Genomic DNA, 14,201 nt, shown 5'->3' with positions numbered 1-14,201 from the left:
GAAAAATAAAGCTGTTACTGGAGAGACTGCAGATATTGCAGCAGTCCTCTCTCTATTCTCTGTTCTAAAGCTCCTGGAGGTTCAAAGACAGCTCGAAAACCTCCTGAAGATCGGCCCCTCAAGACCACACGACAAACACACACACACACACACACACACACACACTCGCAAAAGCAAGTGTCCTTGCTCCAGTTCCAAAACAGGACTAATGAGGCAGCTCCGGCACACCCACTGACGCAGCACGAGCATCTCCCTCCCTTTTTTCTCTCATTCCCTCGCTCCCTCTCTTCATCTCTCAGCTTCCCTTCATCCCCAGCGCCTGCTTTGAATCGTTCTCCCGCTTGGAAACAGGCAAAAACTGAAACACTTAATTATTAATCAGCAGAATGCAGAGAGAGAAAGAGAGAAAGAGAGTTTGGGGGGGCAGAGAGGGAGAGACTCTTCTGCATCATCACCATCATCACCATCATCATCAACAGCAGCAGAGTCCTGACTGAACTGGGTCACGGAAACATTCCTACAACGATCATCAAACGCTCATCAAACGCACCACAACAACCCCAAACCCCACTGGAAGAGGACCACAGGAGAGACTGAGACAGTGGAGCACAAAGAGAGTTTATTAGGGCAGGACTATCAAAACACTAGACTGGCTGACATAAACATTTTTGGCCAACATCGATCTGTTTTTTATTAGTCTAGAAAGTCTGACAACTGATAACAACAGCTGATTTAATTTTATATCTATATTTTAGAAATTTTACTCCAATAAGCTTTAGAACTGTGACATTTTCATGTTTTTCAACCTCAAATAAAGAGCGGAAAGTCAGATTTTCAAGGCCCTCTACACTGTAAAAAGTGGCTCATCAGATCTACCTAAAAAATGACTTCATGTAGTAAAAAGCAATTGAACTAGATTTATTCACCTCAAAAATTATATTATTGAAGAATTGTTTATTTAAAGTATTTCTTCAGGTTGAAACTAGTTAATAGTTGAAAACTAGTTAATTTATTTTTTACCACATGAAGTAATTTTTTTAGGTAGGTCTGACGAGCAAAACCAAATTTCCTTGCTTTTCTGAAACAACAGAATGTGCAGCACTGTCAGAGCTTCTAAGCCTTCCATTCATTTCCAGCTGCCCAGGTTTGTTTTCTCTTATTGCTCTTTCAGAGATTGTGAGTTTGAATATAAAGCATGGATACAAAAGATTACAGCTGTTTTTTAAATACCACCAGAGAGGTTTCAATAAAGAATTTCTGGATCAACACGATAACCAATAACTAACATCTTGCTGTGGCTGATATCAATAATAAATACTTTCACTTTTTTGCATTTTCAAACAAGTTCACGATATTATACATATCGCTGTTGTCGGAAGAAAGCCTTGTATCTCCAAAATGGTAACTTTACAGGAGAAGGAAAAAACCTACTTTACTTTTAATGTCAGTCAATGGAACCATAAGTCATTTTGGGTCATTCCTTTTACTCCATTCATCATGAAATTTACACACAATGTAAAGAGCAACAGGCATTTTCAAATTATATCAAAAACTGAAAAAGCGACAAAAAAGGACATATGAAGTTTTCTTCCAACAACAGTGATATATGGAATGCAGTGAGCGTAAAACAGCTTTGAACCCTAAAGATTCATCTTACATACCATGACAAAGCTAAATTACACCATTTTTTTAAAAACTAATTTAGAAAGTATACTGTTAACTAGAGCAATTCACAACAGTAAGTGAACAAAACACTTGGAGCCCTGCCCAAGGACTCTTACTGTGGCATCCACTTCTTTCCTGAAAAGCTGGTGTTTTTTCTTTTTGTTTTTTTTTGTTTGTTTGTTTTTAAAAAGTGAGCACATCCATATTACCAGAAACAAAATAGCCCAACTTGTTAGTGTGGCAATGTTTATAGAAAACTAAATAAACAAACCTTGTTGCTGTCTAATTTATGCTGAAAAAAATAATAAAAAATAATAATTATATATATATACACACACACACACACACACATATATATATATATATACACACACACACATATACATATATATATATATATCTATATACACACACACACACACACACATATAGTACACCCCACAGTTTCTCATTAATTTGAATTGTTCCGGTCAATGCCCTTTTGACCAATGTAAACTGAAAGAACAAATTCGTGAGCGGAGCATGGACTGATCCATTGAATCACTGACAAACACATACTTCTCCTCTCCACTCCCTTTTTGCACCCTAGCAAAAACAAATTTGTTTAGGTGATGTCTCAGGTGATAGGCTGCCACTCACTTTCAGTATGTCACTATTTTCTGTTGTCATTTGTGGCAGAACTCCAAAATGAAAAACAGGGTTTTGAAAAATCACTTTCCAAGTTGTTATGCTAAAAATACTAACATAAGAAAGAAAGCATGCTGAGGTAATAAATATACCGGCTCGTTTGTTGTTCTGTCAGCTTGTTATTTAGCTCTCAGCCTGCTGTATGTGTCCCTGAAGCTTCGGAGCTCCACTGGGAAATGATGGGGACTTTATTCAACACCAGCTGCTGGGTCACAACTCGGGGAGAAAACGCAAGCGCTCAGGGGCATGGGTGTGTGTGCAGGCTGCGCCTCAGATCAGTGTACAGAATGATGGATCACCAGAGCAACGTCTGAACAGCACTCAGACACACACACACACACACACACACACACACACACACACACACACACACAGGCATGGTTACAAATTTGATTCTTAAAATCAGATCATCGCTTCCCGACTTGCATTCATTAAATGGCAATAACATCGTAATTAAAATTTAAACAGTATAAAGTTATTTTGCTATACATTACTTTGATGAATCTAAGAATTAATGGAACATTTCAGGCCAAAATGAAAAACGTTGCCACGTTCACCATCTGTAAACATGCCAACTCGCCTCCTACAGCAGCAGAGCCTCTAGAGTGAGATTTTCCAGTTTAAAGACTAGGAAAACCCTCTTCTGATGATGCACCTTGAAGGTAGGAGAAACTTTTGTCAAACTATATATATATATATATATATATATATATATATATATATATATATACACACACACACACACACACACACACACGCACGCACACACATAAACCATAAACACTCAAAGAACCCTTGGCACAATCAAAAGGTTCTAAAAAACAAGAAAGCGTTTCTCAGATAGAAGAATGTGTTGTTATATGGTTCTATAAAGCACCAAAAAGGGCTTTGATACTGTTATGATGTCAAGCTTGTAACAAGCGAAAAACCCTTTTGGTGCTATATAGAACCCTTTTCAAAAAGATTTCCCATAGAACGATATACAACACACTCTCCATCAATCTGAAGAACGTTTCACGACGCAAATTTGGTTGCACCCTAAATCCTTAAGTCATGTCTTAAATAGTACCAACTTACTAATGACTTTAAAATGACAACAGCACGTTTAGGACCAATCTATAAAGGCACTACCATGGAAATGGGTTTAGCTTACGCTGACTTAACCCATGGAAAAAAATATCCAGTATTGAAGAGACAGACAAGCACAAATGAAACTGAATAAAACTGAATAACGGTGGCTGTTTATTCTTTAATACTTCCTTGTGACAACCAAATATGCTGCTGGTCTTGTTTGTGCTCTCTAAGTAGTTTCCACTGGTTCCCCCAACACTTGCTCAGGGAGAGGTGTAAATATTTAGTAACTAAGCTCAACGTTAGAACTAGTTTGTGTGGTGCAGCCTGTTTTCGATATAGTAAACCTTGTAAACGTTGTAAACATTTACGTTATAAATAGCCTATGTTTGAACTTACAAACAGGCCCCTGAAGAACCGAATGTTTAGGTGAGGCTGGTCTACCAGACCTAATGTCCATTTCTACCTTTTAAATGGATTAGCACTGGTAAATATGTACATAAAAATACAAGAGTTGTATGATGCAGGCTGGGTACACTAAATTAAAATGATATAAAATTGTGAATGCTGTCAAACATATGAGGCTGAGGGATACAACACTGAACCACAGAATAACACCAGAAATAACATACTAAACATAGGAAACACTAGTTTCCTATGGCACACAGAATAAGGACACTTTCCATCACTTTAAAACACTGTGGCTTCTGCATGCAGTATTTAAGTATTTTGCTATTGATCATTCAGTTCCATGATGTATGATTTTAAGGGTTTAAATACGGTTTAAATACTTAATACTCCCAATTATATCATCTGTGTATTTAGAGAGGCAGCACAAGCAACTGTGCTCAATCTCGACTAGATTCTAAATGCTTAACCTAATTTGAATCAAAAATAGCATAACTCTGCATAATTCTGTCTACATTAGTATTTGTAATTTGTATTTAAAACATACTGGTCAAACTAATTTTAATCAGTTAAATATATTGGATATATTGGATCTCTGAACTCCTAAGATATGCAGAGCAAGTACTTAATAAATATATGTATTGTTCTTGATTCCAATTTGATAAAGAGTCAATCAGCCCTCCGTGTACATGTGAAAAGAGTTAGCCAGGAGTAGCAGTTGCTGTAGCAGGCGCTCCAGAGAGAAATCAGTGACCTGTAGCAGCAAGGAGAAATGTGCAGCCTGTTATTAAGCAGAAATTTTAAAGCGGTGTACTGGTTAATAGAGCACAGTGGAGTTTATCAGTATATAGCAGCAGCAGGCCGCTGCAGCACTGCTTTTAAGTTACTCGTGTTCAGTCTAGTGCTTAGCAGGGAGTGCGCACTACCTAGGGAGCTTATTCAACTTTTATCCAAAGGCAGGAAAAGCACAATGACTTTGGCTGATAGCCACTCATAGTCTGTGCACTAGCATGCATACATACATACAAACATAAATAAATAAATAAATGAATGAATGAATGAAAAGCAGATATACACATGGACACAATGTCCACTGGGTAATATTACGGAATTCATTAATTCTGCATTAAAGTTAAAAAACCCACTCTTCCAGAGATTTACCTCGAAAGAAAGTCTTGTGTTTATGTACTGTGAACTGTGCTTTCAAAGCAATCTGAAACACCCACCAAATTACATTATCAATATCACTAAAAATGAAAAACATTATCAGAGTGTCATTACTGCTCTGTGTCATTATAGCTCTGTGTCAATACGATTTTCAATTCAATTTGAGGTCAAGATTTGATTCAATTTTCATATTTAATGTGATAAAATGTCTTTAAACTAGGGTCCTCTAATTACACCCTTCACAGATTGGTTTGGCTCAGGAACATAAAAGATCTACATTAGTAATGGGGCAGAAAAATATTCAGACCTTATATTTATCTTAGGTTTTACGCACTTTCTCTTCTACTCCAATACATTGTATAAGAAAAAAATAAAAAGAAAAAAAACATCTGACACTACACATTTTAGCAGTAACTATATTTTTTAGCACTTTGGGACATTTCAGGAACATGACTCTAAACATACAGCTAAAATAACTGAAGAATCTCAAGGACTTTGAAATTTGTCAAAAATCAATAAAACATGTTTTAAATGAAAACTTTCTTTTCAAAACTACAGAAAAGAGCAACATCTCAGGCAATGTATTTTGTAACCTTTTTAGGTAATATCTTTCTGTGGGGTAGCTTTAAGAGACATTAAACTTAAACATTAGATGTCTGGTTACCATCACCAGCACTGTGAACAATTCCAAACATGGCATTTCAGATCACGTTTTTCAAGAAAGGGCAAATGGCAAATGTTTAAATTACAATGTAGAACAATATATTCTTATTCTTATTGAAAAATTATTCCTCTAAGTTAAATCAGGTGTGCTGGTACTTTGTTCTTCAAACTAGGTCACTTTTTAAAAATAAAAATTCTTATTAGTTTTATTTATTTATGTTTATTTGCATCCATTCTAATGTTACATGGTGTATTTATATGTAAAAAGTCAACCTTTCCGCTGTACTATATATATATATATAGTACAGTTTCAGATTCAGTGCTCATTAACCAAATATTCAAATATTCATCAACGTCACACACAACGCATAACTTTAGCATTACAGTATATCAGGATATTTTTTTGTTGTTTGTTTTTTGGAATACATTGGAAGATTTATTTTTCAAAATATCAGAACTTTAATGACAAAAAATTATCGCAGTGTGACTTTTGTGTCCATTATTGCTTAGCACTAGTACACGAATGCATACAGACACGTATGTTAGATGCTATCAGAGACGATGAGCGACTGAGCTGCATGCCTTTGTGGGCAGGGTGTACTGACCCGGGGAGAAACTCGAATACTTTGTAATGCTTCAGGAGAAAAGAAAAATGGAGTGTGAAATTGGAGGGGAGTGTCTGTGTGTGGGGGGCTGGGAACGCCCTCGGGACTGTGGGGTGCGCGTGTGCGTGCGTCTGCATCCGAGTCCAAAGGCAGGAAGAAGGGGTACAGAACAATAGCAAGACAATGCCAGAACTGCCTTCCAAAAACATTAGAAGGATGTGAGGGGGGGCGCTTACAGAAACACACACCCAAAAAGAGGGGTGAGCCAAAACTGGGTCACTGTGTTTAAGACCGAGATCAATGGCACTATGTGTCCCATCCAAGAACTGCTGCTCTACTGTCTACTGTATGTACTAAAAGCCTGTAGGCTTGTGAGATCATGTGCAATACACCATCATCTCATTGTGCCCTCTAACCAGCACCAGCTGATGATATCATTGTCGGAGGGACATGCGCACCATGGCAGGCACGCAAGAATTGCTTTCCAGTAAAGAAATAAATTAATTAACTAATAATAAAAACACATCTGATGTGCATTTCAACTAATTTTGATAATCGATTAACCATAAAGGTTAATGAATGGTTAGAAAATATTTACCACTATTTCACCATCATCAACATTACATATAAAAACTCACTAGTATGTTCACTGGTGGGATTGGATAGTAAATAAAATGGCTATATTTGTGTTGTAGACATTGCAACCCCTGGTTCATATCACCCCCACTGTAAAGAAAATCTGCAATGGTAATTTTCTCTACAGTGCACCAAACAATTCACATCAAACCTCTCTGAATTACTTTGTTTACATTTCAAACCATGAATTATATTAATGAGTTACACAGACTCCTCTTCAGATGAGCTAATGAGCTATCAGAGCTAACTGGTACAATACTGGAGGCTAACGAGGACTCTCTTACAGCTGGACGATGCACCAGCATGTTAGTTTGTCACTGTTTCTGGACCTCGCCAACATCAGCATCTCTGCCTTCTCAGTCAAATTCTTAACATGCTCATGTTAAGGCACTCATGTGACGTATGCTATATGCCCAATCCCATTTGACCCCTCGCCCCTACCACTTAACCTTTTCCCCTCCGTTTTGTGCATTCACGCCTAGGGGTAGGGTGTACCGATTTTTGTTGAGATAGAGGGGTAGGGCAAATGTTAGGGCTACACGGCCCTCCAAGCGGAGATTGTTTTTAGAGGTACACTCCAAACAGAGTGTTATGAGAAAATAGAAAAACCTGCAAGAGGCTGCACAAGTGACAAAAGAAACCTACAAGTGTGAGAATTTAAGGTAAAAAATTACAATAACCACTGTATTGTCTTAGTTTAATGTCATTTCAATGTATTATGGTCCTTTTCTTCATGAAGAGCATTAAAAAAAAATCGTTAGCAATATGCTGATGTCTCGGTAGCTAGCTAAATTTCCTGTTCCACCTTAAAAGGTACCGCAGTTCTGACACCTGAGACACCAGATATAACTGCTGCACCATTTAATGTGGAGAAGGACAATTTAAAAGAGAATCTGGCGAACAGCTGACTTGAGCTTCATATCACCGAAGAATTAGGGGTGGGCAATAATAAATAATTTTTGCACCCCCCTCTTTGAAGACATATGATTCCCTAAATGTTACTACAGCCCAGCAGCGAGGTTGCTAAACTTTACCCTCCTCTGCTATCTCTGCAGACTGGCAGGGTCGCCTACAGAGCAGCGCTAGTAGCTGTTAATGAAGTAATGTTCTTTTTTAATTTAAGGGTCCCATTTCATAGTGAAGATTTCAACCACTACCCATTGTAACTCAGTTCCAAGGGGCAAGGTGACCCTCGAAAACAAGGGGTAGGGGTAAAAATAAGAAATGGCATTGAGCCTTACTTACTTGGAAATATGAGTGAACCATATTTACATAAAATCAAAAAATTCAGACCTGTTTGTCTCTATATTTCTAATATTTTTCCACAATAAAATGAATCTAAGATGTGAATAATGATTTCAATGTTCAAATACTGGGACCTTGAATTATTAACCAAGTACTGAAATACCAGTGAGACTCTCTCCTGAGCATGCATTCAGCATGCATATGAAAAAGGTGCCTCTGTAGGCTGCTATTAACCTACAGACAGAGAAGCCTCTCAGACCCATGGTACCTTTCTTCAATAACCCGTTTCAGCACTGCAATGCAGCATCGCCACAAAGGAGCCTGCTTAAACCAAAGAAAACCAGCATGCCTGTTTTTCAAGTTAAGAAATTTGCTAACTTACTGAACTAGCTTTGTTCTAACTTTGTTTGGTATGCTTCTTATTCAAAAGGCTAAAGCTTACCATGTTAACCATCAGTCAGTTAATCCAACATGCATGTTTCACGAGGTAAAGCATTCAGCGCATGAAGGCTGAGGCACGGCTTTATTTGTTTAGTAAGCCCGACTACAGTAAACAATGCACTGCCTCGTGCTGCCACACTGTCCTGAAGCCAGACAATGTATCAGGACTAATGTAGGACATGGACTACATAGTATAAGACACATTTTAAAGCTGCGGATGGGGCATTTTATGGCATTTAAATTGTCCAACATGCTCGTCGCAATAGGTGCAAAGTATCATCGATTTCAATACTATTGTGAATCGTTTCCAGCCTATACTACTGTGATTCTAACTGCCTGAGACTTTCATTCCCTCATTAAAAGATGTGTGACGACCATTTCATTTCATTCATTTGAAACGGAACGTCACATTCCTTAGCATCAAATTTAGCATTATACATTTATCACCTGAAGGCAAAACTGTTCGTTTCTGATGTTTGGAGACAGGAGCACTTACTAGTAGAGCACTTCATTTGCTTCATGTCGTTCATAGCGCACAGTTTCACACATCATCCTGCGAAGAGAGAGAAAGAGAGAGAGGGAGAGAAAGAGCGAACATTACTGTGAAAGATAACACAATTTGGCAGATGGCACGACTCCAAGAGAAGCAGCCAGTTTCATAGTTTTCTTTGTGCTTATGACCGCCCAGCTCTTATTATGAAGAACAGGGACGCACTGATGTGGGAACTGAGGGCTGATGCCGATATACAATATTTTTAGGTAAAATCTGCCGCTACATAAACATTTAAAGATGTAGACATTTAGAATACAATATCTGCTGATACCAACATGATTCCAATAAACTACATTGAAACACACTATTCAATGAGGAGTATGAAATGGGTTACACAGAGAGCTTTATGGCTATTCAGGATAGGCTGCTGCTTTTTTCCTTTTACAACCTCCTGAGAACAGTTTGCAGGTAAAGTAGGCCTGTATTTTCAGCAAAGGTTTGAACTGTGAACTACTGCTCCTCGGGGCAGATCCAGCAGGGCAGAAATTTCACAAACTGACCAGTGGCAAAGGTGGCATCCTATGACAGTGACATGTTTAAAGTCATTGAGCTCTTCGGGGCAACCCGTTCTTCTGCCAGTGTTTGCATATGGAGATTGCATGGCTTTGTGCTTGATTTCATACACCTGTTAGTGATGGGTATGGCAGAAACTCCTAAAAATAATTATGTACACTATATGACTTTTTGTCATATAGTGTACCTAAAAAAGTGATTTTGCTGTAGTATTAATTGGAAGTCTAGAATATCGTATCTATTGTGTAGTATATCTACATCTTGTCACATATAGCTGCTTTTCTACTGCATAGTACTGTCTCGACTTGCCTTTTTAGGTTTTCCACTAGGCAAATCTGGTACCTGGTATGTGATACCGGGTAGTATTTTGGATCACCTCCGTCAAGGTTCCAAGAGAGCTGAGCTGATACCATAAGGTAACCTAAAAACGTGACAGACTACAGACTAGTCAGAAAGCATTGCTAAACACGTGATAATGTTAGCTACCAGGTTAGCGTAGCCTCTTGCATCACCTTTTTTCAGCAACCAGAATCATCTCGTCATCTGATCTCTGATGTATTTTTCCCAAACTCTCCTGGGTTTTTCAGCAGTCTTTTGTCCTGCTAATATCAGCCTCTTCTGAACAAAATTTATCTCCTTTACGTCACGGCAGATGGATCAGATCAGAGTGCATAAAACTCACGGACATCCCTACTTATCAATACAGAATGCATTAAGCACAGGGTGATTCAAAAAAGGTTCATCCGATTTCAAAGCGCCATATTTTACAACCGCGAGTCGCCTAGGAACCAATCACATACCAATTGAAAGAGGGGGTCATAGAGTTTCGGACTGTCACCGGGAGATGGCTCCCTTCAGTCTGCGAGAAGATGGAGACCCCTGAGCAGAAAGCGTTCTGCATTCTCCACTTCAATAAGAGCGAATCCGCCATAACTGTGCAACGTGATTTTTGTCGGCAGTGAACCTCCAACAGCTCAGAGCGTTCGTCGTTGGTTCCACAACACTGGATAATCTCCGAAATCGCATTGAAAGAGCCGTGAGTACAGTACCACCCAACATGCTCAATCGAGTATGGGATGAATCTGACTATGGCGTTGATGTTGTCCGTACAGGTGGAGGAGGTTCATACTGAGCACTTGTAAAATTACATAATAAATTTTATGCTCATTTAAACCATTTACAATTTACTGCATTGTTCTGTAATGATTTACAAGTGAAATAAATAATTTTGAAATCAGATGATTTTTGAATCACCCTGTATATTGTGTTAAGATCTGCCAAAACCCCCAAATTGGCCTTTCGCATCTAAGGTAAGATACACACAAAATCTGTTTATGCTCAGTGTACGCTAATGTTAGCCCTGTCTCCTCACTAAAACACTCCACACAATTAAAACTAACCACACAACACCAACACATTTCAAACCATGCAATAAAGTCAAAATGAAGAAGAAAAGAAGCCCTGCTGGTAGGAGGTCACATCAGACCCTGCGACAGCATTCCTGAGGTTGCCCGCAGGCCACAAGGGGCCACGCAGGGCTCAGGGTCCGGAATGTTCTGGAACACCCAGGTCATGTGGTTGAGTATTATTCCCTCAGTGTAATCCACAAGTGTGTACACACTATGACCTGAGAACCACTTCTGAAGGGTCAACAGAGTTCACTAAAGGTCACTAAAGTCTGGTCAACAGTGAGACTGGAGGAATCTGAGAATGTCAACACAACACACTATATTGTTTATGGTTTTTAATGCTTTTTTAAAACCTCAAAAAGGAAAAATAATACCATTTCCACTCCACAGTGATGCACACAAACTTTGAAATGGCATGTATCAATATCAAATTATTCAAACAGTGGTTAAGTTTCTGACTACACGACCACTGTTGGCTATACATATTTAGTCTGGATTAGTTTAATATAGAATGACTCACTTCAACCTGATCTTCAGGGGCCGTATTACAGAAACGTCCTATCTTTTTGTCTTAACTTAAGGTCTGACAGGTCAAGATAAGATTTTTCACAAATTCGTTTTAAAGAAGATCTTATCTTGATTTAGGAATCTTATCTTACAGGATCTTACCTCAAAATCATTTACGTTTCATCTTTTAAAGAAATCAGAATAATCAACTATCATTACCTAGCAACCAATCATATGTGCACAGCTGAACCATAAACATGTAATCAAAGTAATCAAGCTAGTTAGCCAGGCAGCTGACATTAGCTACCGTTACCGATGTACAAAAAAGGTCAAACAAAGTAAAGCGCTATAAACTGAAATTTAAGAATATTGTGTCAGCGCTTTGTGCAGTTAATTTCAGTTTCAGTTTCATTTCCCACACACTTTAGCCAAGCGAGCTAACGTTATTTCTCCTAACGAACAGACACACATTCAGCTCGGCCTCCTTATTATTCACCACCATCACTGTAATATTTTATGACCAACAATAACACATGAAGGTAATAAGAGGGGCGGTGAAGATTGTGTCTGCAGTGTCTGGGGTTTTTAAAACACTGTTAGAAAATAAATCCATAAGTCAAAGCACCGTTTTCAGTGTAGATAAATGTAGCGTCATTATGCTGGTTATACTGAACTATGTTGCCTAAAACTGCATAAAACAATAGAAACAGATGGTTTCTAAAACAGAAGTTAAGACCCTCTGAGGTTATTTTAAAGTTAAGAAATTCTGTCTAGTCAGGATGTTTCTGTAATACTATTCTCTTATCTGGAGTTAATGGATAAGATTATGAACTTAAGAACTGTTGTTCTGTCTTCTGTTCTAAATTTAGTCCTAACTAAAGTTGTGACTAAGCAGATAAGATTTCTTTAATACGGCCCCTGGCATCATCTTATAACTGAATACCTCTAATACGATAAAAATAAGACCTTAAATTCTATATTAAGACTCTCTAAGACTTTGGAAGATCTGTGGAAACCCTGAAAACACCAATATAAACACACTACATTATGAATCCCTCAAGGAAGCCCAATATCCAATACCTCATTCAGCTCACCAAACCTTCATGATAGATGAAATCATTCATAATTTAACAAGAACGTCTATATTTTACTGTGTCTATTTGCATTTATTATACAGTTATATTGTGTTTTGACAAGCCAAAAGAAAAGTACGGCCCAGATAAACCATTCTAAACTATTTTCTTGGCTGGCCTAAGATTTTTAAATGCAAGTATTTGCAATTGTCTTGTTGTATTTTTTTCTTTGGGGTAATTTACACTGGTTCACATTTTTCTACTAAGAAGAAATGAAAGATAGATGTGTAATATTTTAAAATATGCTAAGTAATAGAGGAAGGGAGGGCCAGTTATGCTGGGTGGCTGTGGCAGTGTCGGGGATCGAACTTGTAATCTCCCAACAAAAGAGAAATGTTTAAACAGTTGATCCAATCCAGCACCAGTACTTTTGTACTTTACACATATAATTTTCTCAGATGACTAAGACTTTTGCACAGCAACAATTTTGCTTTTACAAACAGAGCATGTCTGAAACAGAACAATTAGACTGAGGAAATGAGTGATGCCACGAAAGTCGAGTTTGAAGAGATTGCTATCAACATTTCATGAAAAATAGTTGGAGAAGACACTGACAGCACTCTGGCTTTATCACTGTTGCTGCGAATAAAGCATGACACACTGCTGAATAAATGCAGTGCAGATCAACCTCTGATCTGATGCTGGTGTGTTAGAAACCTCCTGCTGCTGACCCATTTCAAATGCATCGAAAACGTAAGAGAAACATTTCATTTCAAATCTGTGTTATACACATCCCACCCAAGCACCAAGGTGGTCCATCCATCAATGTCAGCATATATGTATGCATTTAAACATGCAAACTTTCGTCCCACACATATGAAACTGTATCCCTCCATCCCACACACTCATTACCTTAGCTGATGTTCCCTTAGATTCGACAGTGCCTCCATGCCGTGGAGATACGAATATACAATCTCCAGGTCCTGCAGGGAAACAGAAAACACAAATCAGTGTCTATTCATCTGCATACATCACATACATAAGACTAGACCTTGCTCATGTGAAAACTGTGTGACCGATTTTAAGCAGCTTAAAAACTCCAATAAACAATAATATCGGTTCATATAATGGCTGATAATTTATTACAGTCAAACATTAATCAGACAGTTTCAGTTAAATAGGTATGTAGTGACTGGTATGATTGTCACATTTCCTAAATGGGAAAAATTCACAATGTCTGAATTTTTATAAATTTTCTGGGTTCTTTAAACTTATTTTTGTTATTTTAACCATTATGATGTTTTGAATGCAAATTCATCAGTTTAGCAAACATTGCAAAAATAGTTATGAGTTAGCAGTTAGTGTTATATTGATTAGCTGATTAGGACTGTCACAGTCTTTTAGCTGATGATAATTTGTGACATAAATAATTGTGATTAACCATTTAATTGTCTTTTCTTGAAGTACAAGCCTTAAGTAGCCAAACAGGCTGATTAGCCATCTTGCTTCCCAGCAGTTTTTGCTTAGTAGATAATACTGATAGTATTTGTACATATAA

General features: G+C 37.9%; 1 protein-coding gene across 1 annotated transcript in view; it reads right to left on the bottom strand.

The window, feature by feature from the left end:
• rapgef2 (Rap guanine nucleotide exchange factor (GEF) 2) overlaps window positions 1–14,201 on the bottom strand; it is a 163,960-nt gene that overhangs the window by 100,957 nt on the left and 48,802 nt on the right. Inside the window, 2 exon segments of the mRNA XM_036568773.1 lie at window positions 9,085–9,141; window positions 13,556–13,626. Of these exon segments, the coding sequence (XP_036424666.1) occupies window positions 9,085–9,141; window positions 13,556–13,626 (128 nt within the window).

This window comes from Colossoma macropomum, unplaced genomic scaffold (genome assembly GCF_904425465.1).
Source record: "Colossoma macropomum unplaced genomic scaffold, Colossoma_macropomum, whole genome shotgun sequence".
Lineage (NCBI taxonomy): Eukaryota > Metazoa > Chordata > Actinopteri > Characiformes > Serrasalmidae > Colossoma > Colossoma macropomum.
This window is presented reverse-complemented; position numbering and strand designations above follow the sequence as displayed.